The sequence below is a fragment of the Oncorhynchus nerka genome, linkage group LG2 (genome assembly GCF_034236695.1).
Source record: "Oncorhynchus nerka isolate Pitt River linkage group LG2, Oner_Uvic_2.0, whole genome shotgun sequence".
Taxonomy (NCBI): Eukaryota; Metazoa; Chordata; class Actinopteri; order Salmoniformes; family Salmonidae; genus Oncorhynchus; species Oncorhynchus nerka.
The window spans coordinates 21,222,348-21,249,847 of NC_088397.1; the positions used below are offsets into that span (position 1 = coordinate 21,222,348).

Genomic DNA, 27,500 nt, shown 5'->3' on the forward strand with positions numbered 1-27,500 from the left:
CAGACAGTTGTTCCCTCTCTCTCAGTAACTCACAGCATTGATTCCAGACAGTTGTTCCCTCTCTCTCAGTAACTCACAGCATTGATTCCAGACAGTTGTTCCCTCTCTCTCAGTAACTCACAGCATTGATTCCAGACAGTTGTTCCCTCTCTCTCAGTAACTCACAGCTTGATTCCAGACAGTTGTTCCCTCTCTCTCAGTAACTCACAGCACTTGATTCCAGACAGTTGTTCCTCTCTCTCAGTAACTCACAGCATTGATTCCAGACAGTTGTTCCCTCTCTCTCAGTAACTCACAGCATTGATTCCAGACAGTTGTTCCCTCTTCTCAGTAACTCACAGTGTTGATTCCAGACAGTTGTTCCCTCTCTCTCTCAGTAACTCAGCATTGATTCCAGACAGTTGTTCATTGATTCCAGACCCTCTCTCAGTAACTCACAGCATTGATTCCAGACAGTTGTTCCTTGTTCTCTCTCTCAGTAACTCACAGCATTGATTCCAGACAGTTGTTCCCTCTCTCTCAGTAACTCACAGCATTGATTGATTCCAGACAGTTGTTCCAGTTGTTCCCTCTCTCAGTAACTCAGTAACTCAGACAGTTGTTCCCTGTAACTCCAGACAGTTGTTCCCTCTTCTCAGTAACTCACAGCACTGATTCCAGACAGTTGTTCCTCTCTCTTCTCAGTAACTCACAGCATTGATTCCAGACAGTTGTTCCAGTTGTTCCTTTCTCAGTAACTCACAGCGTTGATTCCAGACAGTTGTTCCCTCTTCTCAGTAACTCACAGTGTTGATTCCAGACAGTTGTTCCCTCTCTCTCAGTAACTCACAGCATTGATTCCAGACAGTTGTTCCCTCTCTCTCAGTAACTCACAGCGTTGATTCCAGACAGTTGTTCCCTCTTTCTCAGTAACTCACAGCATTGATTCCAGACAGTTGTTCCCTCTCTCTCAGTAACTCACAGCGTTGATTCCAGACAGTTGTTCCCTCTCTCTCAGTAACTCACAGCACTGATTCCAGACAGTTGTTCCCTCTCTCAGTAACTCACAGCATTGATTCCAGACAGTTGTTCCCTCTCTCTCAGTAACTCACAGCGTTGATTCCAGACAGTTGTTCCCTCTCTCTCAGTAACTCACAGCATTGATTCCAGACAGTTGTTCCCTCTCTCTCAGTAACTCACAGCATTGATTCCAGACAGTTGTTCCCTCTTTCTCAGTAACTCACAGCGTTGATTCCAGACAGTTGTTCCCTCTTTCTCAGTAACTCACAGCATTGATTACAGACAGTTGTTCCAGACAGTCTCAGTAACCTCACAGAGTTGATTCCAGACAGTTGTTCCCTCTCTCTCAGTAACTCACAGCGTTGATTCCAGACAGTTGTTCCTCTTCTCAGTAACTCACAGCGGTGATTCCAGACAGTTGTTCCCTCTCAGTAACTCAGTATTCCAGACAGTTCTTCACTCTCTCAACATCATTGATTACAGACAGTTGTTCCCTCTCAGTACCTCACAGCGTTGATTCTAGACAGTTGTTCCCTCTTTCTCAGTAACTCACAGTGTTGATTAGACAGTTGTTCAGACAGTTGTTCCCTCTTTTTCAGTAACTCACAGCATTGATTCCAGACAGTTGTTCCCTCTCTCTCAGTAAGTAACACAGCATTGATTACAGACAGTTGTTCCCTCTCAGTTGTTGATTACAGACAGTTGTTCCCTCTCTCTCAGTCAGTACCAGACAGTTGTCAGTAACACAGCACTGATTCCAGACAGTTGTTCCCTTTCTCAGTAACTATTCCAGACAGTTGTTCCCTCTCTCTCAGTAACTCACAGCGTTGATTCCAGACAGTTGTTCCCTCTTTCTCAGTAAGTCACAGCACTGATTCCAGACAGTTGTTCCTCTGTTCTCAGTAACTCACAGCATTGATTCCAGACAGTTGTTCCCTCTCTCTCTCAGTAACTCACAGCGTTGATTCCAGACAGTTGTTCCCTCTTTCTCAGTAACTCACAGCGTTGATTCCAGACAGTTGTTCCCTCTTTCGCAGTAACTCACAGTGTTGATTACAGACAGTTGTTCCCTCTTTCTCAGTAACTCACAGCATTGATTCCAGACAGTTGTTCCCTCTCTCTCAGTAACTCACAGCATTGATTCCAGACAGTTGTTCCCTCTCTCTCTCAGTAACTCACAGCGTTGATTCCAGACAGTTGTTCCCTCTTTCTCAGTAACTCACAGCGTTGATTCCAGACAGTTGTTCCCTCTCTCTCAGTAACTCACAGCATTGATTCCAGACAGTTGTTCCCTCTCTCTCAGTAACTCACAGCGTTGATTCCAGACAGTTGTTCCTCTTTCTCAGTAACTCACAGTGTTGATTCCAGACAGTTGTTCCCTCTTTCGCAGTAACTCACAGTGTTGATTACAGACAGTTGTTCCTCTTTTTCAGTAACTCACAGCATTGATTCCAGACAGTTGTTCCCTCTCTCAGTACCTCACAGCGTTGATTCCAGACAGTTGTTCCTCTCTCTCAGTAACTCACAGCGTTGATTCCAGACAGTTGTTCCCTCTTCTCAGTAAGTCACAGCATTGATTCCAGACAGTTGTTCCCTCTCTCTCAGTAACTCACAGCGTTGATTCCAGACAGTTGTTCCCTCTTTCTCAGTAACTCACAGCACTGATTCCAGACAGTTGTTCCCTCTCTCTCAGTAAGTCACAGCATTGATTACAGACAGTTGTTCCCTCTTTCTCAGTAACTCACAGCGTTGATTCCAGACAGTTGTTCCCTCTTTCTCAGTAACTCACAGCATTGATTCCAGACAGTTGTTCCCTCTTTCTCAGTAACTCACAGCACTGATTCCAGACAGTTGTTCCCTGTTTCTCAGTTACTCACTGTGTTGATTCCAGACAGTTGTTCCCTGTTCCTCACCAACTCACTGCATTGATTCCAGACAGTTGTTCCCTCTCTCTCTCAGTAACTCACAGCGTTGATTCCAAACAGTTGTTCCCTCTATCTCTAACTCACAGCGTTGATTCCAAACAGTTGTTCCCTCTATCTCTAACTCACAGCGTTGATTCCAGACAGTTGTTCCCTCTCTCCCCCGCTTTCTCAGTAACTCACAGCGTTAATTCCAGAAAGTTGTTGTGAGAAATGCATCATCAGGGCTACAAACAGCTGCTGCCTGTAGAGAGATGATCGCACCTAAAAAACGACATATTACAGCATTAATACAGGACTACAGACACATATCACATTTTTCATATTGGACTACAGACACACATCACATGATTAATAGAGTACTACAGACACATATCACATTACTAATATTGGACTACAGACACAAATCACGTGATTAATAGAGAACTACAGACACATATCACATTGTTAATACAGGACTACAGACAAATATCACATTATTAATACAGGACTACAGACATATATCATATTATTAATACAGGACTACAGACACATATCATGTTGTTAATATTGGACTACAGACACATATCATATTATTAATACAGGATTACAGAAACATATCATATTATTAATACAGGACTACAGAAACATATCACATTGTTAACATTGGACTACAGACACATATCACATTACCAAAGCAGGCGTACAGACACATATCACATTATAAATACAGGACTACAGACACATATCAAATGTTTAATATTGGACTACAGACACATATCACGTGATTAATAGAGGACTACAGACACATATCACATTGTTAATACAGGACTACAGACACATATCACATGATTAACATTGGACTACAGACACATATCACATGATTAACATTGGACTACAGACACATATCACATGATTAACATTGGACTACAGACACATATCACATGTTTAACATTGGACTACAGACACATATCACATGATTAACATTGGACTACAGACACATATCACATTACCAAAGCAGGCGTACAGACACATATCACATTATAAATACAGGACTACAGACACATATCAAATGTTTAATATTGGACTACAGACACATATCACGTGATTAATAGAGGACTACAGACACATATCACGTGATTAATAGAGGACTACAGACACATATCACATTACCAAAGCAGGCGTACAGACACATATCACATTATAAATACAGGACTACAGACACATATCAAATGTTTAATATTGGACTACAGACACATATCACGTGATTAATAGAGGACTACAGACACATATCACGTGATTAATAGAGGACTACAGACACATATCACATGATTAATAGAGGACTACAGACACATATCACATTATTAATACTGGACTACAGACACATATCACATTGTTAATACAGGACTACAGACACATATCACATGATTAATATTGGACTACAGACACATATCACACTATTAATACAGGACTACAGACACATATCGCATTTTTAATACAGGACTACAGACACATCACATTGTTAATATTGGATGCCAGAAACATATCACATGATAACTACAGGACTACAGACACATCACATGATTAATACCGGACTACAGACATATATCATATTATTAATACAGGACTACAGACACATATCACATTGTTATTACAGGACTACAGACACATATCACATTATTAATTTTGGACTACAGACACAAATCACATTGTTATTACAGGACTACAGACACATATCACATTATTAATACAGGACTACAGACACATATCACATGACTAATATTGGACTAGAGACACATATCACATTACCAATGCAGGCGTACAGACACATATCACATGTTTATTACAGGACTACAATCACACATCACATTATGAATACAGGACTAGAGACACATATCAACTGTTTAATATTGGACTACAGGCAAATATCACATTATTAATACAGGACTACAGACACATCACATTATAAATACAGGACTACAGACACATATCAAATGTTTAATATTAGACTACAGACACATATTACGTTGTTAATACAGGACTACAGACACAGCACATGAGTAATACCGGACTACAGACATATATCATATTATTAATACAGGACTACAGACATATCACATTATTAATACTGGACTACAGACACATATCAAATGTTTAATATTGGACTACAGACACATATCACATTATAAATACAGGACTACAGACACATATCTAGTTATTAATACAGGACTACAGACACATATCTAGTTATTAATACAGGACTAAAGACATGTCACATTATGAATACAGGACTACAGACACATATCACATTATTAATACAGGACTACAGACACTTATCACATTATGAATACAGGACCAGACCGACATGATTTAGACAGCAACAGACCAGATGTTCAGTAGATTCGATATTGAACGTACCAGGACAGCGATAGAGACTTGTGCCTCCTTCTCCACCTCCTCCTTCTCCCTCCTCATCTCCTCCAGGTCAGCTGATGGGTCATACTCTCCCTTCAGACGATGCAGACCTAAAAACGCACACACACACATCAAGTGTGTATTTTGGACACACCTACTCATTCAAGGGTTTTTATTTATTTATACTATTTTCTACATTGTAGAATAATAGTGAAGACATCAAAACTATGAAATCACATGTAGTAACCACAAAAGTTTTAAACAAATCTAAATAGCCACCCTTTGCCTTGATGACAGCTTTGCACACTCTTGGCATTCTCTCAACCAGCTTCATCTGGAATGCTTTTCCAACAGTCTTTTCCAACAGGAGTTCCCACATATGCTGAGCACTGCTTTTTCTTCACTCTGCGGTCCAACTCATCCCAAACCATCTCAATTGGGTTGAGGTCGGGTGATTGTGGAGGCCAGGTCATCTGATGCAGCACTCCATCCCTCTCCTTCTTGGTTAAATAGCCCTTACACAGCCAGGAGGTGTGTTGGGTCATTGTCCTGTTGAAAAACAAATGATAGTCCCACTAAGCACAAACCAGCTGGGATGGCGTATCACTGTAGAATGCTATGGTAACCATGCTGGTTAAGTGTCCTTGAATTTTAAATAAATCACAGACAGTGTCACCAGCAAAGCACCCCCATACGATCACACCTCCTCCTCCATGCTTTACGGTGGGAACTAAACATGCAGGGATTGTCCGTTCACCTACTCTGCGTCTCACAAAGACACGGCAGTTGGAAACTAAAATCGCAAATTTGAACTCATCAGAGCAAAGGACAGATTTCCACCGGTCTAATGTCCATTGCTCGTGTTTCTTGGCCCAAGGATGTCTCTTCTTATTATTGGTGTCCTTTAGTAGGAGTTTCTTTACAGCAATTTGACCATGAAGGCCTGATTCACGGTCTCCTTTCAACAGCTGATGTTGAGATGTGTCAGTTACCTTAACTCTGTGAAGCATTTATTTGGGCTGAAATTTCTGAGGCTGGCAACTCTAATGAACTTATCCTCTGCAGCAGAGGTAACTCTGGGTCTTCCATTCCTGTGGCGGTCCTCATGAGAGCCAGTTTCATCATAGCGCTTGATGGTATTTGCTACTGCACTTGAAGAAATGTTCCATATTGACTGACCTCCATGTTTTAAAGTTATGATGGACTGTTGTTTCTCTTTGCTTATTTGAACTGTCCTTGCCAAAAGATGGACTTATTATTTTACCAAATATGGCTATCTTCTGTATACCACCCCTACCTTGTCACAACACAACTGATTGGCTCAAACGCATTAAGAAGGAAAGAAATTCCACAAATTAACAAGGCACACTTGTTCATTGAAATGCATTCCAGGTGACTACCTCATGAAGCTGGTTGAGAGAATGCCAAGAGTGTGGAAAGCTGTCATGAAGGCAAAGGGTGGCTACTTTGAAGAATCTCAAATATAAAATATATGTTTTGATTTGTTTAACACGTTTTTGATACTACATGATTCCATGTGTGTTATTTCATAGTTTTGATGTCTTCACTATTATTCTACAATGTAGAAAATAGAACAAATAAAGAAGAACCCTTGAATGAGTAGATGTGTCCAAACTTTTGACTGTATTTTCTAAGAGAGAGCTGAGATTTCTACAGTACATACTCTTCTTGGCCTCCTCCACCATGCCTCTCTTGATGTAGAGGTATCTGGGACTTTCAGGACACAGTGGCAGCAGTAGAGACTGTAACACAGCAGGAGCTCCAGACAGACCCAGCAGCAGCGGCCAGTAGTAGTCATTACCCAGGAGGAACTCTAGACCTAGCACCTGGGGGACAAGGGGACAGAGATAAGGGACAGACATAGAGAGAGAGAGACAGGGGGACAGAGATTAGGGACAAACACAGAGAGATACAGGTGGACAGAGATTAGGGACAAACGCAGAGAGAGACAGGGGGACAGAGATTAGGGACAAACACAGAGAGAGAAGGGGACAGAGATTAGGAACAGACATAGAGAGAGAGACAGGGGGACAGAGATTAGGGACAAACACAGAGAGAGACAGGGGGACAGAGATTAGGGACAAACACAGAGAGAGAAGGGGACAGAGATTAGGAACAGACATAGAGAGAGACAGGGGGAAAGAGATTAGGGACAGACATAGAGAGAGACAAGGGGACAGAGATTAGGGACAGACACAGAGAGACAAGGGGACAGAGATTAGGGACAGACATAGAGAGAGACAAGGGGACAGAGATTAGGGACAGACACAGAGAGACAAGGGGACAGAGATTTGGACAGACATAGAGAGAGACAGGGGGACAGAGATTAGGGACAGACATAGAGAAAGACAGGGGGACAGAGATTAGGGACGAACACAGAGAGAGACGGGGACAGAGATTAGGGACGGACACAGAGAGAGACAGGGGGACAGAGATTAGGGACAGACACAGAGAGACAAAGGGACAGAGATTAGGGACAGACACAGAGAGACAAGAGGACAGAGATTCGGACAGACATAGAGAGAGACAGGGGGACAGAGATTAGGGACGAACACAGAGAGAGACGGGGACAGAGATTCAGACAGACATAGAGAGAGACAGGGGGACAGAGATTAGGGACGAACACAGAGAGAGACAGGGGGACAGAGATTAGGGGACGGACACAGAGAGACAGGTGGACAGAGATTAGGGACAAACACAGAGAGAGACAGAGGGACAGAGATTAGGGATGGACACAGACAGGAACGCAGGGATAGAGATTAGAGGACAGAAAGAGACAGGGAATAGAGATTAGAGGACAGAAAGAGACAGGGAATAGAGATTAGAGGACATAAAGAGACAGGGAATAGAGATTAGAGAACAGAAAGAGACAGGGAATAGAGATTAGAGGACAGAAAGAGACAGGGAATAGAGATTAGAGGACAGACAGTGACAGGGAATAGAGATTAGAGAACAGAAAGAGACAGGGAATAGAGATTAGAGGACAGACAGTGACAGGGAATAGAGATTAGAGAACAGAAAGAGACAGGGAATAGAGATTAGAGGACAGACAGTGACAGGGAATAGAGAGTAGAGGACAGACAGTGACAGGGAATAGAGATTAGAGGACAGACAGTGACAGGGAATAGAGATTAGAGGACAGGTACATAAATGTGTGTGTGTGTGTGTGTGTGTGTGTGTGTGTGTGTGTGTGTGTGTACGCGTGTGCGTGTGTATGCTTGCACATGTGTGTGTGGTTTTACCTGACTCAGTAGTATACCAGTAACAGTAGCCAGTTGATGTAAGGTTCCCAGAGCTCCTCTGTAGGCCATGGGAGCGATCTCCCCTATATACATAGGAACTAGCCCTGAGGACAGACCTGAGAGAGAGAGAGAAGGTGAGAGAGAAGGGGGAGATAGAGAGAGAGAGAAGGGGAGAGAAAAGGGAGAGACGGGGACAAACGTAAAATACCAAAGATTGCATGCAGGGCAGAATTAGGCCGATACCAGCTGATTATCAAAATCCAGGAAAGAGCCATTCAATTCTACAACCACCGAAAAGGAAGTGATTCCCAAACCTTACAAAACAAAGCCATCACCTATAGAGAGAGGAACCTAGAGAAGAATCCCCTAAGCAAACTGGTCCTGGGGCTCTGTTCACAAACACAAACAGACCCCACAGAGTCCCAGGACAGCAACACAATTAGACCCAACCAAATCATGAGAAAACAAAAAGATAATTACTTGACACATTGGAAAGAATTAACAAAAAAACTGAGCAACTAGAATGTTATTTGGCCCTAAACAGAGAGTACACAGTGACAGAATACCTGACCACCGTGACTGACCCAAACTTAAGGAAAGCCATGACTATGTACAGTACAGACTCAGTGAGCATAGCCTTGCTATTGAGAAAGGTCGCTGTAGGCAGACCTGGCTCTCAAGAGAGGACAGGCTATGTGCACACTGCCCACAAAATGAGGTGGAAGCTGAGCTGCACTTCCTAACCTCCTGCCAAATGTGTGCAATCACAGCAGCAAGATTTGTGAGTGTAATGTTGCCTGTTAAGTTGTATTGTTTATTTCACGTTTGTGCATTATCCACTTCACTTGCTTAGGCAATGTAATCATATGTTTCCCCTGCCAATAAAGCCCCTGGATTGAAATTGAATTGAGAAAGAGAGAGAGAGGGGAGAAGGGGGTGAGACTAGAGAGTCAGTACAAGCGTTGTTCACACTTGTAGTGATACGGATGTGCATAGTGGACAGAGCCGGGCCGAACACTTCCTTCCTGATGTGCTGTAGTGTGTGACTCAATGTATTGATAACTCACCACAGTAGAATCCCATGACACATCGTCCAGCGATGACCATGACGTGAGGTTTCCACATCTTAGCCGTCACCATCAGTAGACCTGCTATTACTGCTAACACATTCACCATCAACATGCCCTTCACCCTGCACAGACAGCATAGGCATTAGCTCAGTGGGCTAACACAGTCTTGTGGCATACAGACGACCCGCGTTCAAACCCAGTCAGTCACACAAGCGCATTCAGTTTCGTCTTGAGACAGATAGAGGAAGAGGGAGGTTCGGATGCTCACACACACCTTCCTCTCAGGTCTCCAATGAAGCCCACCAGGAAGGACGACACCATTCCCCCAATGGAGAAGATCGACACAGACAGAGACCAATACATGACCACAGAGGGATGCACTTCCTGCTTCTCTGTACTGTTCTCTGATAGGAGGAGAGGCTCCTCAGGGAGCACCCCCAGGGACCGCCCATAATGCTGCTCTATCACCTAGGAAACAAAGTAAAGGTTTGTAATAGTACTTGCTGTTTACTCATGACTAAAATAAACAGTGTGTGCGTGTACCTTCTGTGGCGCATTGATGACTCCCAGGCTGTATCCGAACTGTAGAGAACCCAAGACTGCTGAAAACACTGCTAGGATTAGAGTGCCTGTCAGCTGCTGTAGGACACACAGATGTGAAAAGTTGCCTGTAATGAGCTGACCTAGTGGGCAGGGAACCAGTTCAATGCACCATGCAGTCCCACCTGCTATAAAATACTGCTTATAACAGAGCAACAAAACATCTTCACATTACTCAGTGTTACTGTTTCCTGATTCAACTAATCAAGGGCTTGATATTTACTTGACTTGTTGAATTAGGTGTGTGACACATGCTGTTAATACAAATATATGGACATTTCTGCTCTGTCCAAAATTACAACATACTGACTGATTACAACATTACCACAAAAATGGAGGTGGCAAGTGGAAAGGTAGGGAACTTGTTTGTTGGCCCTGCATTAAAGACCAAAATTGGCAACAAGAATAATAAATACAAAAATATAGCAGTTTTATTTGAGGACCAAAACGTTGACCAAAACGCCATACATTTCTCATAAGAAACTAGCACCCTGGTATACAGAAAATACCCGAGCTCTGAAGCAAGCTTCCAGAAAATTGGAACGGAAATGGCGCCACACCAAACTGGAAGTCTTCCGACTAGCTTGGAAAGACAGTACCGTGCAGTATCGAAGAGCCCTTACTGCTGCTCGATCATCCTATTTTTCCAACTTAATTGAGGAAAATAAGAACAATCCGAAATTCCTTTTTGATACTGTCGCAAAGTTAACTAAAAAGCAGCATTCCCCAAGAGAGGATGGCTTTCACTTCAGCAGTAATAAATTCATGAACTTCTTTGAGGAAAAGATTATGATTATTAGAAAGCAAATGATGGACTCTTCTTTAAATCTGCGTATTCCTTCAAAGCTCAGTTGTCCTGAGTCTGCACAACTCTCCCAGGACCTAGGATCAAGAGAGACACTGAAGTGTTTAGTACTATATCTCTTGACACAATGATGAAAAATAATCATGGCCTCTAAACCTTCAAGCTGCATACTGGACCCTATTCCAACTAAACTACTGAAAGAGCTGCTTCCTGTGCTTGGCCCTCCTATGTTGAACATAATAAACGGCTCTCTATCCACCGGATGTGTACCAAACTCACTAAAAGTGGCAGTAATAAAGCCTCTCTTGAAAAAGCCAAACCTTGAACCAGAAAATATAAAAAACTATTGGCCTATATCGAATCTTCCATTCCTCTCAAAAACTTTAGAAAAGGCTGTTGCGCAGCAACTCACTGCCTTCCTGAAGACAAACAATGTATACAAAATGCTTCAGTCTGGTTTTAGACCCCATCATAGCACTGAGACTGCACTTGTTAAAGGTGGTAAATTACTTTTTAATGGCATCAGACCGAGGCTCTGCATCTGTCCTCGTGCTCCTAGACCTTAGTGCTGCTTTTGATACCATCGATCACCACATTCTTTTGGAGAGATTGGAAACCCAAATTGGTCTACACGGACAAGTGCTGGCCTGGTTTAGATCTTATCTGTCGGAAAGATATCAGTTTGTCTCTGTGAATGGTTTGTCCTCTGACAAATCAACTGTAAATTTTGGTGTTCCTCAAGGTTCCGTTTTAGGACAACTATTGTTTTCACTATGTATTTTACCTCTTGGGGATGTCATTCGAAAACATAATGTTAACTTTCACTGCTATGCGGATGACACACAGCTGTACATTTCAATGAAACATGGTGAAGCCCCAAAATTGCCCTCGCTAGAAGCATGTGTTTCAGACATAAGGAAGTGGATGGCTGCAAACTTTCTACTTTTAAACTCGGACAAAACAGAGATGCTTGTTCTAGGTCCCAAGAAACAAAGAGATCTTCGGTTGAATCTGACAATTAATCTTAATGGTTGTACAGTCGTCTCAAATACAACTGTGAAGGACCTTGGCGTTACTCTGGACCCTGATCTCTCTTTTGAAGAACATATCAAGACTGTTTCAAGGACAGCTTTTTTCCATCTACGTAACATTGCAAAAATCAGAAACGTTCTGTCCAAAAATGATGCAGAAAAATGAATCCATGCTTTTGTCACTTCTAGGTTAGACTACTGCAATGCTCTACTTTCCGGCTACCCGGATAAAGCACTAAATGAACTTCAGTTAGTGCTAAATACGGCTGCTAGAATCCTGACTAGAACCCAAAAATTGGATCATATTACTCCAGTGCTAGCCTCCCTGCACTGGCTTCCTGTCAAGGCAAGGGCTGATTTCAAGGTTTTACTGCTAACCTACAAAGCATTACATGGGCTTGCTCCTACCTATCTCCCTGATTTGATCCTGCCGTACATACCTACACCTACGCTACGGTCACAAGACGCAGGCCTCCTAATTGTCCCTAGAATTTCTAAGCAAACAGCTGGAGGCAGGGCTTTCTCCTATAGAGCTCAATTTTTATGGAATGGTCTGCCTACCCATGTGAGAGACACAAACTCGGTCTCAACCTTTAAGTCTTTACTGAAGATTCATCTCTTCAGTGGGTCATATGATTGAGTGTAGTCTGGCCCAGGAGTGTGAAGGTAAACGGAAAGGCTCTGGAGCAACGAACCGCCCTTGCTGTCTCTGCCTGGCCGGTTCCCCTCTTTCCACTGGGATTCTCTGCCTCTAACCCTATTATAGGGGCTGAGTCACTGGCTTTACTAGGGCTCTTTCATACAGTCCCTAGGAGGGGTGCGTCACTTGAGTGGGTTGAGTCACTGATGTGATCTTCCTGTCTGGGTTGGCGCCCCCCCTTGGGTTGTGCCGTGGCGGAGGTCTTTGTGGGCTATACTCTGTCTTGTCTCAGGATGGGAAGTTGGTGGTTGAAGATATCCCTCTAGTGGTGTGGAGGCTGTGCATTGGCAAAGTGGGTGGGGATATATCCTTCCCGTTTGGCCCTGTCCGGGGGTGTCATCGGATGGGGCCACAGTGTCTCCTGACCCCTCCTGTCTCAGCCTCCAGTATTTATGCTGCAGTAGTTTATGTGTCGGGGGGCTAGGGTCAGTTTGTTATATTTGGAGTACTTCTCCTGTCCTATCCAGTGTCCTGTGTGAATTTAAGTATACTCTCTCTAATTCTCTCTTTCTTTCTCTCTCTCGGAGGACCTGAGCCCCAGGGCCATGCCTCTGGACTACCTGACATGATGACTCCTTGCTGTCCCCAGTCTACCTGGCCGTGCTGCTGGTCCAGTTTCAACTGTTCTGCCTGTGATTATTATTATTTGACCATGCTGGTCATTTATGAACGTTTGAACATCTTGGCCATGTTCTGTTACAATCTCCACCCGGCACAGCTAGAAGAGGACTGGCCATCCCACATAGCCTGGTTCCTCTCTAGGTTTCTTCCTAGGTTTTGGCCTTTCTAGGGAGTTTTTCCTAGCCACCGTGCTTCTACACCTGCATTGCTTGCTGTTTGGGGTTTTAGGCTGGGTTTCTGTACAGCACTTTGAGACATCAGCTGATGTACGAAGGGCTATATAAATATATTTGATTTGATTTGATACAGGTTGCAAAATAGTTGGATGTACCGATTCCATGGCACATGGTCTACGAACTGAGTGTTTCCATTTGCTGCGAAGAGACAGAATCATTAGCTCACTTGTTTTTGGTCAAAGGTTCAGGAATGGCTAAACAATTGAAACATTTAATTGGAGCTAACTCTGCAAATAGCACTGCTGGGTGATTTGATAAGTCCTGGTCAATCAGTCAATAATGTAATAAAACTCTTAGCAAAGGTGTTTATCTTTCATTTACAATCTGTAGAAACTACGAGAATAGAAAGGTTCAGAACTTTTGTGAAACATCACACAGTGGAACATCTACAACGGCTTGAAGTCAAAACTGGATGGTCTTCAGAGATAGATGGGAGGGGTTGAGGAGAGCTGAAGGATGGGACTGAAAACAAACCAAATGGCCGTATAAACTGGAAGTAGAAGCCCAAGTATTGTTGTCCATTAGTTTAATCCAATTAGGGGAAAATAATAAAGGGAAATATATTAAATAAGATATATATTTAAAATAATATATATTTACTAAACAATATATATATATGGGGGTTGGAGATGATGCAGTCAATTACAATGATGGAAGCTACAATCTGTCTGTAATATTAAAGCTGCTCTTCCCCCTAACAAAGTGATACAGGTGTGTCAATGATGGAATAAAACACAGACTGCGTGCTGCTGTTCCTGTTTCCAGATGGGTTTCTCTCAGAACTAAAAAAACAAACTGATCGAACCAACTCCCTCATGCCATCAACAAATGAACTGTCAAATGAAATGGTACTCTCCCTCGGTTCAATCACGACACACGATGCACACGTACACGATGCACACATTCAGGGGCGGCAGGGAGCCTAGTAGTTAGAGCGGTGGGCCAGTAACCAGAAAGGTTGCTGGATCAAATCCCCGAGCTGACGAGGTAAAAATCTGTCGTTCTGCCCCTGAACAAGGCAATTAATCCACTGTTCCCTGGTAGGCTGTCATTGTAAATAAGAATGTGTTCTTAATGCCTAGTTAAATAAAATATACACACACTCTCACACACACTCCTGTCCTTGTGTGTAGCTACAGAGTGTCAGTCAGGTTTGAACAGCAGGAGCTTTTACTACATTATAAAACCAGAAACTTGGCTTTCAACATCTGTTTAGTAAATGGATTAGATACCTCAAAACGAGTGTGTGTGTGTGTGACAGCTCGAGTGTGTAAAAGTGTACAAAGATCTTACCTTTCCCGACTCCATGACGGGTTCAGAGTCTCGACACCAGCTCCAACAACATGAACTGATCACACACACACACTTCCAGGGTAATCATCAATCGCTGGGATCACGCTGTGTCCACGCACTCATCTCGACATACACACAGCACTGGACAGAAAGACACACCGGAGCAGAGCACCTCTCTATCTGTACACCTTACTGGTGGCTGTTTATCATTCATGTCATCATTACCATCACACATGGTGCCTAACACACTTCACCTCCTGTCTTAGGATGTGTTTGTCACCGTTTTCTTGGTGGTTCAACTCTGTGATAGTGATTAGTGAACACACACACAGTGTCTGGGCTGGTATCCACTGTTCACACAGACCCTGGTCATCCTGAGCTCAGCACATTGGCTCTAAATGAGGGGGAAGGTCTGACACTCACTCACTCACACACACACACACACAGGGAGGGACAGTATTAGGTAGGGTTAATGATATACCTTCAACAGGGACAAAGTCTGAGGGTCGGTGGCCTCAGCTGATAACTTACACTGCAACCCCTACACACACACACACACACCACAGAATATAAACAGAAATACGTTAAAAAAATAAAATAATGTTCTAGTATCATTTATTTGACTGTTTTACAAAACATAGAAACCAAAACATTAGTGGTGAGTTTGTCATTCAGAAACAAAGAGGTCTAGAGTTTTTCTTTTAAAGACAAGAGTCCAAAAGTAGTGATCAGCAGCCTGTTCACCAGATAGAGGTGTGTCACACACACACACACACACGTTCAATCAGCACAACTCTTTATTGCTAACATTCTAAAAAGCAACCTGTCTCCATAACAGTAACTTAAGCATGACATTTAAAGGAGCAGTCTGGAAGTTTAATTTCCCAGACAGAAGGGTGTCCCCTGCACTTGTTTGTAATTTGAGGGAGTGGGTCTCGGTGAATGTAATATTTCTTTGATGAATGTGTTTGCAGTCACTAAATATACATACATGACCCACACACACACACCTCACATAACTGTTGCATTCTGGGTAATGGAGTTCTACAGCATGGCTTAAAAAGCATTAAGGACAACAGCTTCAGATGTTCTCATCTTTGTTTTCAGAAATGCAAATGTGTTTGATAAAATGTCAAACATTTTTTATAAATTAAGTTTTGTTTAAGATAAAATGATCATGTTCAATCTAAGGACATAAGATGCTATCAAATAGTTCATATAAAATGGTAAACCAACAGAAAACAGTGAACAAAACAACGGTAGATAAATCAGTTTGCTTCATCATGCTAGGCACCGTACAAACAGGAAGGAGTCACAATCAGACCAGACCAATCAGGTGGGAGACAGCTTTACGCAATAATTCTTTACACACAGAGACAGATAAGACAGACAGACACAGAGTGGTTCATTCTCAGACAATTCTCAAATGATTCTCAGTTGAATCAGGTTTTACTCTGGCATTTCAGCATAAAATAAAACACACAAACTGAACGGCAGAAACTAGCAATGTGCTGTGCAAGTTATCAAGCTCTTCACATTACAATTCAAAAGTTATTTTAAAGTACCTAAATAAACAAGAAACAAAACCTGAACAATGTGTTATTTAAAGACAGAATGAAAGCATATTTCTAGTAAACAGCAGAATGTTGTTTTTCTTGTTTTGTTTTAACATGACAGTTTATCTGATGCAGCACCTTGAGAATTGAAAGACTTCAGAGTGGATAGAGGGACAGGAGGAGAAGAGGAGGGAGACAGGGACAGGAGGAGAAGAGGAGGGAGACAGAGGGACAGGAGGAGAAGAGGAGGGAGACAGAGGGACAGGAGGAGAAGAGGAGGGAGACAGAGGGACAGGAGGAGAAGAGGAGGGAGACAGAGGGACAGGAGGAGAAGAGGAGGGAGACAGGGACAGGAGGAGAAGAGGAGGGAGACAGAGGGACAGGAGGAGAAGAGGAGGGAGACAGGGGGACAGGAGGAGAAGAGGAGGGAGACAGAGGGACAGGAGGAGAAGAGGAGGGAGACAGAGGGACAGGAGGAGAAGAGGAGGGAGACAGAGGGACAGGAGGAGAAGAGGAGGGAGACAGAGGGACAGGAGGAGAAGAGGAGGGAGACAGAGGGACAGGAGGAGAAGAGGAGGGAGACAGAGGGACAGGAGGAGAAGAGGAGGGAGACAGGGACAGGAGGAGAAGAGGAGGGAGACAGAGGGACAGGAGGAGAAGAGGAGGGAGACAGAGGGACAGGAGGAGAAGAGGAGGGAGACAGAGGGACAGGAGGAGAAGAGGAGGGAGACAGAGACAGGAGGAGAAGAGGAGGGAGACAGAGGGGCAGGAGGAGAAGAGGAGGGAGACAGAGGGACAGGAGGAGAAGAGGAGGGAGACAGAGGAACAGGAGGAGAAGAGGAGGGAGACAGAGGGACAGGAGGAGAAGAGGAGGGAGACAGAGGGACAGGAGGAGAAGAGGAGGGAGACAGAGGGACAGGAGGAGAAGAGGAGGGAGACAGAGGGACAGGAGGAGAAGAGGAGGGAGACAGAGGGACAGGAGGAGAAGAGGAGGGAGACAGAGGGACAGGAGGAGAAGAGGAGGGAGACAGAGGGACAGGAGGAGAAGAGGAGGGAGACAGAGGGACAGGAGGAGAAGAGGAGGGAGACAGAGGGACAGGAGGAGAAGAGGAGGGAGACAGGGACAGGAGGAGAAGAGGAGGGAGACAGAGACAGGAGGAGAAGAGGAGGGAGACAGAGGGACAGGAGGAGAAGAGGAGGGAGACAGAGGGACAGGAGGAGAAGAGGAGGGAGACAGAGGCGGGGATTTTGTTTTAAAGGGACATAGCCAATATTTTAGAGAAGAGGGGTGGAGTGGTGGAGAGAGGGGGGAAGTGAAGGATGAAGTGGAGGAGAGAAAGAAAGATTAGGATCCGGAAGTTCCGGTTCATCTCCACAGACGGTAGTCGAGATCTTGGAAAACCGGGAAACCAGCGCCCCCGTTGATTCAGACTCCTCTTCATAACAGTCTTTATCTTTTTTATCTTTTTATTATTTCATTCTTTATAGTCCTTTATGTCTTTTACAGTGTTGTAGTCTCTCAGTGTTTCACTGTCTTTAAGTTTGATTCTCTCAGAGCTTGATTCATTTACACTTCAATTCTTTCACACTGATTTGATATTTGATTCCCTCAGCGTTCGATTCATTCAGCGTTTGACTCTCTCAGTTAGATTCAGTGTTGGACTATCCCATTATTTAATTCACTTGTTTGATTCAGGGTGCGATTTGATTCTCTTGGTCCATTGTTTTAATTGGCTTCTGAAATTAGCGTTGGCCCGTGATCGACAGCTGAGCAGGCCAATAGGAAGATGGTGGCAGGAGTTAGTTTCACCAGTTCATCATGGAGCTACGGTTGAGGGTCATGAAGAAGACCTGACTGCTGCCTCCAGACCTCACCGATGCAAAGAACACCTAGACACACAAACACAAACAGCATGAGAAGACATGATTGATACAGGCAATAGAGAATATGAATGTGTGTGTGTGTTTGTGTGTGTGTGTGTGTGTGTGTGTGTGTGTGTTTGTGTGTGTTTGTGTGTGTGTTTGTGTGTGTGTTTGTGTGTGTATTTGTGTGTGTGTTTGTGTGTGTGTTTGTGTGTGTGTGTGTGTTTGTGTGTGTGTGTGTGTTTGTGTGTGTGTGTGTGTTTGTGTGTGTGTGTGTGTTTGTGTGTGTGTTTGTGTGTGTGTGTGTGTTTGTGTGTGTGTGTTTGTGTGTGTGTGTGTGTGTGTGTTTTGTGTGTGTTTGTGTGTGTGTGTGTGTGTGTGCGCATGTTGTTTACCTTGTCATTCCTCTCACACAGGAACTTGAGTCTCTGGGCTCTCTTGTGCATGAAGACCCCGTCCAGGTGTCCTGTCTCCACAGACCTGATCTCTATGGCCTTCTCCCCCCAGCCCATGATCTGGCTAGAGTGGATATAGGCTGGAGGAGCAAGGATAGAGAGAGAAAAAGAGAGAGAGAAAAAGAGAGAGAGAAAAAGAGAGAGAAAAAGAGAGAGAAAAAGAGAGAGAAAAAAGAGAAAAAAGAGAGAGAAAGAGAGAGAAAGAGAGAGAGAGATATATAGATAGATAGATAGATAGATAGATAGATAGATAGATAGATAGATAGATAGATGAGAGTAGATAGAGAGGATGAAGGAGAGAGGAAGTTAAAGAATACACTATTAGTTTCACTGTAGACTACACTGTTCTATTATGGAACACAGCAGAGTTGAGATTGAATCTGATTAAACTTCACAGGAACCTAAACAAGTTCCCACAGGCCTAAAACGAAGCTGAGCTCACACAAACACCCACACCTAAACACACACACACACACACTCACCAACAGAAGTAGGCATCTCTCCCCACTGCAGCACGACGTCTTTAGTGATGCGTCCGTAGGTATTGACGTAGACTCCCTCATCTTCATAACACAACAACATCTCCATCCCGTCTGTCTTCGGAAGAATGACGATGGCATGGGGAGTCACCTGGGTCTGAATCTACAGACAGACAGAGCTAATGGTTATCTACTGTCTATCTCCCTGCACTATATATATCACACCACACACAAACTTACGTGTGAGGGGACGTAGATGTCGTAAGGGTTGCCAGAGTCGACGTCGATGACATGGAAGCCCAGGCTGGAGCCGTAGATGACCTTTAACCTCTGCCCCTCCTCCACCGTCAGGTCAACCAGCTGGGGGCGGTGCTGCAGGTCAGTGAACGACTGGGAGGTGGGGGGAGGGAGAAGTGTTACTATTGACCCCAGAGTAACTAGTATCAGACAACGTGACAGACCCCATAGTATTGTCACAGACAACGGTGCAACATTTCCTCTCAAGCCGGTGTGGGAGCTACCTTGAAGGTAGTCCCTGTACTTCCAGGATGTCTACCTAACTACAGCATCACATCTCAACCCGGTGTGGGAGCTACCTTGAAGGTAGTCCCTGTACTTCCAGGATGTCTACCTAACTACAGCATCACATCTCAACCCGGTGTGGGAGCTACCTTGAAGGTAGTCCCTGTACTTCCAGGATGTCTACCTAACTACAGCATCACATCTCAACCCGGTGTGGGAGCTACCTTGAAGGTAGTCCCTGTACTTCCAGGATGTCTACCTAACTACAGCATCACATCTCAACCCGGTGTGGGAGCTACCTTGAAGGTAGTCCCTGTACTTCCAGGATGTCTACCTAACTACAGCATCACATCTCAACCCGGTGTGGGAGCTACCTTGAAGGTAGTCCCTGTACTTCCAGGATGTCTACCTAACTACAGCATCACATCTCAACCCGGTGTGGGAGCTACCTTGAAGGTAGTCCCTGTACTTCCAGGATGTCTACCTAACTACAGCATCACATCTCAACCCGGTGTGGCAGCTACCTTGAAGGTAGTCCCTGTACTTCCAGGATGTCTACCTAACTACAGCATCACATCTCAACCCGGTGTGGGAGCTACCTTGAAGGTAGTCCCTGTACATCCAGGATGTCTACCTAACTACAGCATCACATCTCAACCCGGTGTGGGAGCTACCTTGAAGGTAGTCCCTGTACTTCCAGGATGTCTACCTAACTACAGCATCACATCTCAACCCGGTGTGGGAGCTACCTTGAAGGTAGTCCCTGTACTTCCAGGATGTCTACCTAACTACAGCATCACATCTCAACCCGGTGTGGGAGCTACCTTGAAGGTAGTCCCTGTACTTCCAGGATGTCTACCTAACTACAGCATCACATCTCAACCCGGTGTGGGGGCTACCTTGAAGGTAGTCCCTGTACTTCCAGGATGTCTACCTAACTACAGCATCACATCTCAACCCGGTGTGGGAGCTACCTTGAAGGTAGTCCCTGTACTTCCAGGATCAAATCAAATCAAATTTTATTTGTCACATACACATGGTTAGCAGATGTTAATGCGAGTGTAGCGAAATGCTTGTGCTTCTAGTTCCGACAATGCAGTGATAACCAACAAGTAATCTAACTAACAATTCTAAAACTACTGTCTTATACACAGTGTAAGGGGATAAAGAATATGTACATAAGGATATATGAATGAGTGATGGTACAGAGCAGCATACAGTAGATGGTATCGAGTACAGTATATACATATGAGATGAGTATGTAGACAAAGTAAACAAAGTGGCATAGTTAAAGTGGCTAGTGACATAAGGATGCAGTCGATGATCTAGAGTACAGTATATACATATGCATATGAGATGAATAATGTAGGGTAAGTAACATTATATAAGGTAGCATTGTTTAAAGTGGCTAGTGATATATTTACATCATTTCCCATCAATTCCCATTATTAAAGTGGCTGGAGTTGGGTCAGTGTCAATGACAGTGTGTTGGCAGCAGCCACTCAATGTTAGTGGTGGCTGTTTAACAGTCTGATGGCCTTGAGATAGAAGCTGTTTTTCAGTCTCTCGGTCCCAGCTTTGATGCACCTGTACTGACCTCGCCTTCTGGATGATAGCGGGGTGAACAGGCAGTGGTTCGGGTGGTTGATGTCCTTGATGATCTTTATGGCCTTCCTGTAACATCGGGTGGTGTAGGTGTCCTGGAGGGCAGGTAGTTTGCCCCCGGTGATGCGTTGTGCAGACCTCACTACCCTCTGGAGAGCCTTACGGTTGAGGGCGGAGCAGTTGCCGTACCAGGCGGTGATACAGCCCGCCAGGATGCTCTCGATTGTGCATCTGTAGAAGTTTGTGAGTGCTTTTGGTGACAAGCCGAATTTCTTCAGCCTCCTGAGGTTGAAGAGGCGCTGCTGCGCCTTCTTCACACCGCTGTCAGTGTGAGTGGACCAATTCAGTTTGTCTGTGATGTGTATGCCGAGGAACTTAAAACTTGCTACCCTCTCCACTACTGATCCATCGATGTGGATAGGGGGGTGTTCCCTCTGCTGTTTCATGAAGTCCACAATCATCTCCTTAGTTTTGTTGACGTTGAGTGTGAGGTTATTTTCCTGACACCACACTCCGAGGGCCCTCACCTCCTCCCTGTAGGCCGTCTCGTCGTTGTTGGTAATCAAGCCTACCACTGTTGTGTCGTCCGCAAACTTGATGATTGAGTTGGAGGCGTGCATGGCCACGCAGTCGTGGGTGAACAGGGAGTACAGGAGAGGGCTCAGAACGCACCCTTGTGGGGCCCCGTGTTGAGGATCAGCGGGGAGGAGATGTTGTTGCCTACCCTCACCACCTGGGGCGGCCCGTCAGGAAGTCCAGTACCCAGTTGCACAGGGCGGGGTCGAGACCCAGGGTCTCGAGCTTGATGACGAGCTTGGAGGGTACTATGGTGTTGAATGCCGAGCTGTAGTCGATGAACAGCATTCTCACATAGGTATTCCTCTTGTCCAGGTGGGTTAGGGCAGTGTGCAGTGTGGTTGAGATTGCATCGTCTGTGGACCTATTTGGGCGGTAAGCAAATTGGAGTGGGTCTAGGGTGTCAGGTAGGGTGGAGGTGATATGGTCCTTGACTAGTCTCTCAAAGCACTTCATGATGACGGAAGTGAGTGCTGAGGGGCGGTAGTCGTTTAGCTCAGTTACCTTAGCTTTCTTGGGAACAGGAACAATGGTGGCCCTCTTGAAGCATGTGGGAACAGCAGACTGGTATAGGGATTGATTGAATATGTCCGTAAACACACCGGCCAGCTGGTCTGCGCATGCTCTGAGGGCGCGGCTGGGGATGCCGTCTGGGCCTGCAGCCTTGCGAGGGTTAACACGTTTAAATGTCTTACTCACCTCGGCTGCAGTGAAGGAGAGACCGCATGTTTTCGTTGCAGGCCGTGTCAGTGGCACTGTATTGTCCTCAAAGCGGGCAAACAAGTTATTTAGTCTGCCTGGGAGCAAGACATCCTGGTCCGTGACTGGGCTGGGTTTCTTCTTGTAGTCCGTGATTGACTGTAGACCCTGCCACATGCCTCTTGTGTCTGAGCCATTGAATTGAGATTCCACTTTGTCTCTGTACTGACGCTAGCTTGTTTAATAGCCTTGCGGAGGGAATAGCTGCATTGTTTATATTCGGACATATTACCAGACACCTTGCCCTGATTAAAAGCAGTGGTTCGCGCTTTCAGTTTCACGCGAATGCTGCCATCAATCCACGGTTTCTGGTTTGGGAATGTTTTTATCGTTGCTATGGGAACGACATCTTCGACGCACGTTCTAATGAACTCGCACACCGAATCAGCGTATTCGTCAATATTTCCATCTGACGCAATACGAAACATGTCCCAGTCCACGTGATGGAAGCAGTCTTGGAGTGTGGAGTCAGCTTGGTCTGACCAGCGTTGGACAGACCTCAGCGTGGGAGCCTCTTGTTTTAGTTTCTGCCTGTAGGCAGGGATCAGCAAAATGGATTCGTGGTCAGCTTTTCCGAAAGGGGGCGGGGCAGGGCCTTATATGCGTCGCGGAAGTTAGAGTAACAATGATCCAAGGTTTTACCACCCCTGGTTGCGCAATCGATATGCTGGTAAAATTTAGGAGTCTTGTTTTCAGATTAGCTTTGTTAAAATCCCCAGCTACAATGAATGCAGCCTCCGGATAAATGGTTTCCAGTTTGCAAAGAGTTAAATAAAGTTCGTTCAGAGCCATCGATGTGTCTGCTTGGGGGATATATACGGCTGTGATTATAATCGAGGAGAATTCTCTTGGAAGATAATGCGGTCTACATTTGATTGTGAGGAATTCTAAATCAGGTGAACAGAAGGATTTGAGTTCCTGTATGTTTCCTTCATCACACCATGTCTCGTTAGTCATGAGGCATACGCCCCGCCACTCTTCTTACCAGAAAGATGTTTGTTTCTGTCCGCGCGATGCGTGGAGAAACCCGTTGGCTGCACCGCATCGGCTAGCGTCTTCCCAGTAAGCCATGTTTCTGTGAAGCAGAACGTTGCAGTCTCTGATGTCCCTCTGGAATGCTACCCTTGCTCGGATTTCGTCAACCTTGTTGTCAAGAGACTGGACATTGGCAAGAAGAATGCTGGGGAGTGGTGCGCGATGTGCCCTTTTTCGGAGTCTGACCAGAACACCGCCTCGTTTCCCTCTTTTTCGGAGTCGTTTCCTTGGGTCGCTGCATGCGATCCATTCCGTTGTCCTGTTTGTAAGGCAGAACACCGGATCCGCGTCGCGGAAAACATATTCTTGGTCGTACTGATGGTGAGTTGGCGCTGATCTTATATTCAGTAGTTCTTCTCGACTGTATGTAATGAAACCTAAGATGACCTGGGGTACTAATGTAAGAAATAACACGTAAAAAAAACAAAAAACTGCATAGTTTCCTAGGAACGCGAAGCGAGGCGGCCATCTCAGTCGGCGCCGGAAGTCTACCTAAGTACAGCATCACATCTCAACCCGGTGTGGGAGCTACCTTGAAGGTAGTCCCTGTACTTCCAGGATGTCTACCTAACTACAGCTTCACATCTCAACCCGGTGTGGCAGCTACCTTGAAGGTAGTCCCTGTACTTCCAGGATGTCTACCTAACTACAGCTTCACATCTCAACCCGGTGTGGGAGCTACCTTGAAGGTAGTCCCTGTACTTCCAGGATGTCTACCTAACTACAGCATCACATCTCAACCCGGTGTGGGAGCTACCTTGAAGGTAGTCCCTGTACTTCCAGGATGTCTACCTAACTACAGCATCACATCTCAACCCGGTGTGAGAGCTACCTTGAAGGCCATGAACTTGTGGTAGGGTTTGGGGGCCCAGGCATAGATCTCCACTGCGTTCTTCTGAGCGATCACCAGGAACTTGATCCTCTCGTACTTTACTGGAAACAACACACACAGGAGAGAGTCAACAACACACACAGGAGAGAGTCAACAACACACACAGGAGAGAGTCAACAACACACACAGGAGAGAGTCAACAACACACACAGGAGAGAGTCAACAACACACACAGGAGAGAGTCAACAACACACACAGGAGAGAGTCAACAACACACACAGGAGAGAGTCAACAACACACACAGGAGAGAGTCAACAACACACACAGGAGAGAGTCAAAAACACACACAGGAGAGAGTCAAAAACACACACAGGAGAGAGTCAACAACACACACACAGGAGAGAGTCAACAACACACACAGGAGAGAGTCAACAACACACACAGGAGAGAGTCAACAACACACACAGAAGAGACGGCAACACACACACAAAAGGTGGGTCCCGTCACACACACACACACGCACACACACATGCACACACACACACACACATGCACACACACACACACACAGAGAGAGAGAGAGAGGAGAGAGAGTTCCGTACCGACTTTGTAGTGTACGCAGCCCTCCAGCTCTCCTACAGTGACCCAGCCCTGCTTCTTCTCCACCTCGGGGTCATTGTGGAGTATCCTGTTCCTCAGCCAGGACAGGTAGTACACACGCAGCTTATTCTTCTTCCCTGGAGGAGGAGGAGAGAGAGAGAGAAAACAGAGATGTCTCTATCAGAACAGATATGTTCTACAGGCCTCCAGTTCTTTAACTAAGAGAGCAACGTTCTCCCTCTGTGGTCATGTTGCGGTTATGACCTCTGCGGTCAGTCGGTAATACCTGATATAGTAACCAGGACATTAAGTCCCTCCAGGACGTCCATCTGTAGGAAGCGTCTCCTGGTTATCAGGTTATAGACCTTCCCCTGACCACTACGGTCAAGCAACATCAAACCATTCTCTGTCCCCACCAGCAGGTTCACGCCTAGAGAGACCGAGAGAGAGAGAGGAGAGAGAGAGTATCAAAAGAGACAGAGAGGAAAGAGAGAGTTTCCAAAGAGACACAGAGAGAGGGGAGAGAGAGAGAGTTTCAAAGAGAGAGAGAGAGAGAGAGAGAGAGAGAGAGAGAGAGAGAGAGAGTCTTTCAAAGAGACAGAGAGAGAAGGTGGGAGAGAGAGAGAGAGAGAGAGAGAGGGGAGAGAGAGAGAGGGGAGAGAAAAGAGAGAGTTTCAAAGGGACAGAGAGAGAGGGGAGAGAGCGAGACAGAGAGGGAATATTCATTGTCAGTGTGCATGTGGGAATACAATTGAGTGAGTTACATAAGTGCATGTGCATTCATGTGTGTGAGAGACTTGCCTGTGTGTGTGTGCTCACATGTGTGTGAGAGACTTGCCTGTGTGTGTGTGCTCACATGTGTGTGAGAGACTTGCCTGTGTGTGTGTGTTCACATGTGTGTGAGAGACTTTGCCTGTGTGTATGTGTTCACATGTGTGTGTGTGTTCACATGTGTGTGAGAATATCTAGGGTGTCTTACCCCAGAGAGCAGCACACAGTATCTCAGAGTTGAAGCGCTTCTTGTATTTGCGTATCTCAGGCGTGTCACTGTGAGGTCGTATGTTGGTTGGGTTCACGTTGACCACGCTGATCTTTCTGGCCTCGGCTAGTCTGGCCTGCTCCTGATGCAGCAACTCACTGGTGAACAGACCTGAAACCACAGAACAACGTTATAGTATAGTGGAGGCAGGTAGCCCAGAGGGTAGAGCCTTGGGCCACTAACCAAAAGGTTGCTGGTTTGAATCCCTGAGCCGACAAGATGAAACATCTGCTGCTGTGCCCTTGAGCAAGGCACTTAACCCTAATTGCTCTAAGGTCGCCGCTGACCCTGGCCTTGACCCCGCTCACCGAGGGTGTCTCTGGGAGAGTTGGGATATTCAAAAACACATTTCCATTTCACACATGTATTAATACACACTTATACATCTGTGAAATAGGACAAATAGAAGCACAGGTTTGTTTTGTAACGTTTACACTACATTACAACCGTACAACAACATAAACATAACATTACAGCAACCAAAGAATAACCTTACAATAACATTAACACAACATTACCAGCTGAGCTCTCTTCCTCGTCTTCAGTAGGGGAGGTCTGATAGGACCGTGGGTCATCGAATGGGGAGGAGGCTTTAGATCCAAATTGCTGGAAAGAAACAAGCATTGAGCACAACTGTAGAATAAAAAAATAAAAAAATCCAACACTGTGTGTGTGTGTGTGTGTGTGTGTGTGTGTGTGTGAGTGAGTGTGTGTGTGAGTGTGTGTGTGTGTTACCTCTTTCAGTGCATCCAGGGTTGAGGGGGAAGAGGAGGAGCTCTGCTGGACCAGGTCAGGGAGATTGCCGTGGTTACCGCTGCCGTGATGGTTGCTATGGAACCCGTTGCTCTCACGATGGCCTGCTGCCCTCCTCCTCTCCTCCGCCTGAGAGAGACAGAGAAAGAAAGAAAGCTAAGTTGTATGTCCGTGTGTGTGTGCGTGTGTGTTTGCATGCGCATGTCTCACCTCTGTCATGATCAGAGTGCTGTCCTGTGTTGTGTTGAAGGAGCCCGCCAGAGGTTCTTCAGTCAAACCTTCATATGCTTCACCCTGCTGTGGCCTGCAAAAACACACACACACACACACACACACACACACACACACACACACACACACACAGTCAGATCCCCTACATAACTCACCACAACTGTAAATCGATGGCCTAGTATACACACACACACACTTACATGACGGCCACAGTCCCATCTTGCCCCGTCTCTCCGTCCTCGTCGCTGCTCTCTGACCGCT

The 27,500-nt window shown here is 45.3% G+C and overlaps 1 protein-coding gene and 1 pseudogene across 1 annotated transcript in view; both read right to left on the reverse strand.

Moving 5' to 3' along the window:
- The window catches only part of LOC115120920 (solute carrier family 2, facilitated glucose transporter member 2-like), a 21,600-nt gene extending 6,416 nt beyond the window's left edge, over window positions 1–15,184 (reverse strand). Inside the window, exons 1-8 of the mRNA XM_065024491.1 lie at window positions 14,935–15,184; window positions 10,192–10,287; window positions 9,923–10,116; window positions 9,646–9,770; window positions 8,579–8,694; window positions 7,000–7,162; window positions 5,319–5,425; window positions 3,105–3,185 (exon numbers count right to left, since the gene is read on the reverse strand). Coding sequence (XP_064880563.1) covers window positions 3,105–3,185; window positions 5,319–5,425; window positions 7,000–7,162; window positions 8,579–8,694; window positions 9,646–9,770; window positions 9,923–10,116; window positions 10,192–10,287; window positions 14,935–14,949 — 897 coding nt within the window. The 5' untranslated portion in view covers window positions 14,950–15,184. The remainder of the gene's footprint in view (window positions 1–3,104; window positions 3,186–5,318; window positions 5,426–6,999; window positions 7,163–8,578; window positions 8,695–9,645; window positions 9,771–9,922; window positions 10,117–10,191; window positions 10,288–14,934) is intronic.
- A 348-nt stretch (window positions 15,185–15,532) lies between these two features.
- LOC115120919 (TRAF2 and NCK-interacting protein kinase-like) overlaps window positions 15,533–27,500 on the reverse strand; it is a 57,895-nt pseudogene continuing 45,927 nt past the window's right edge.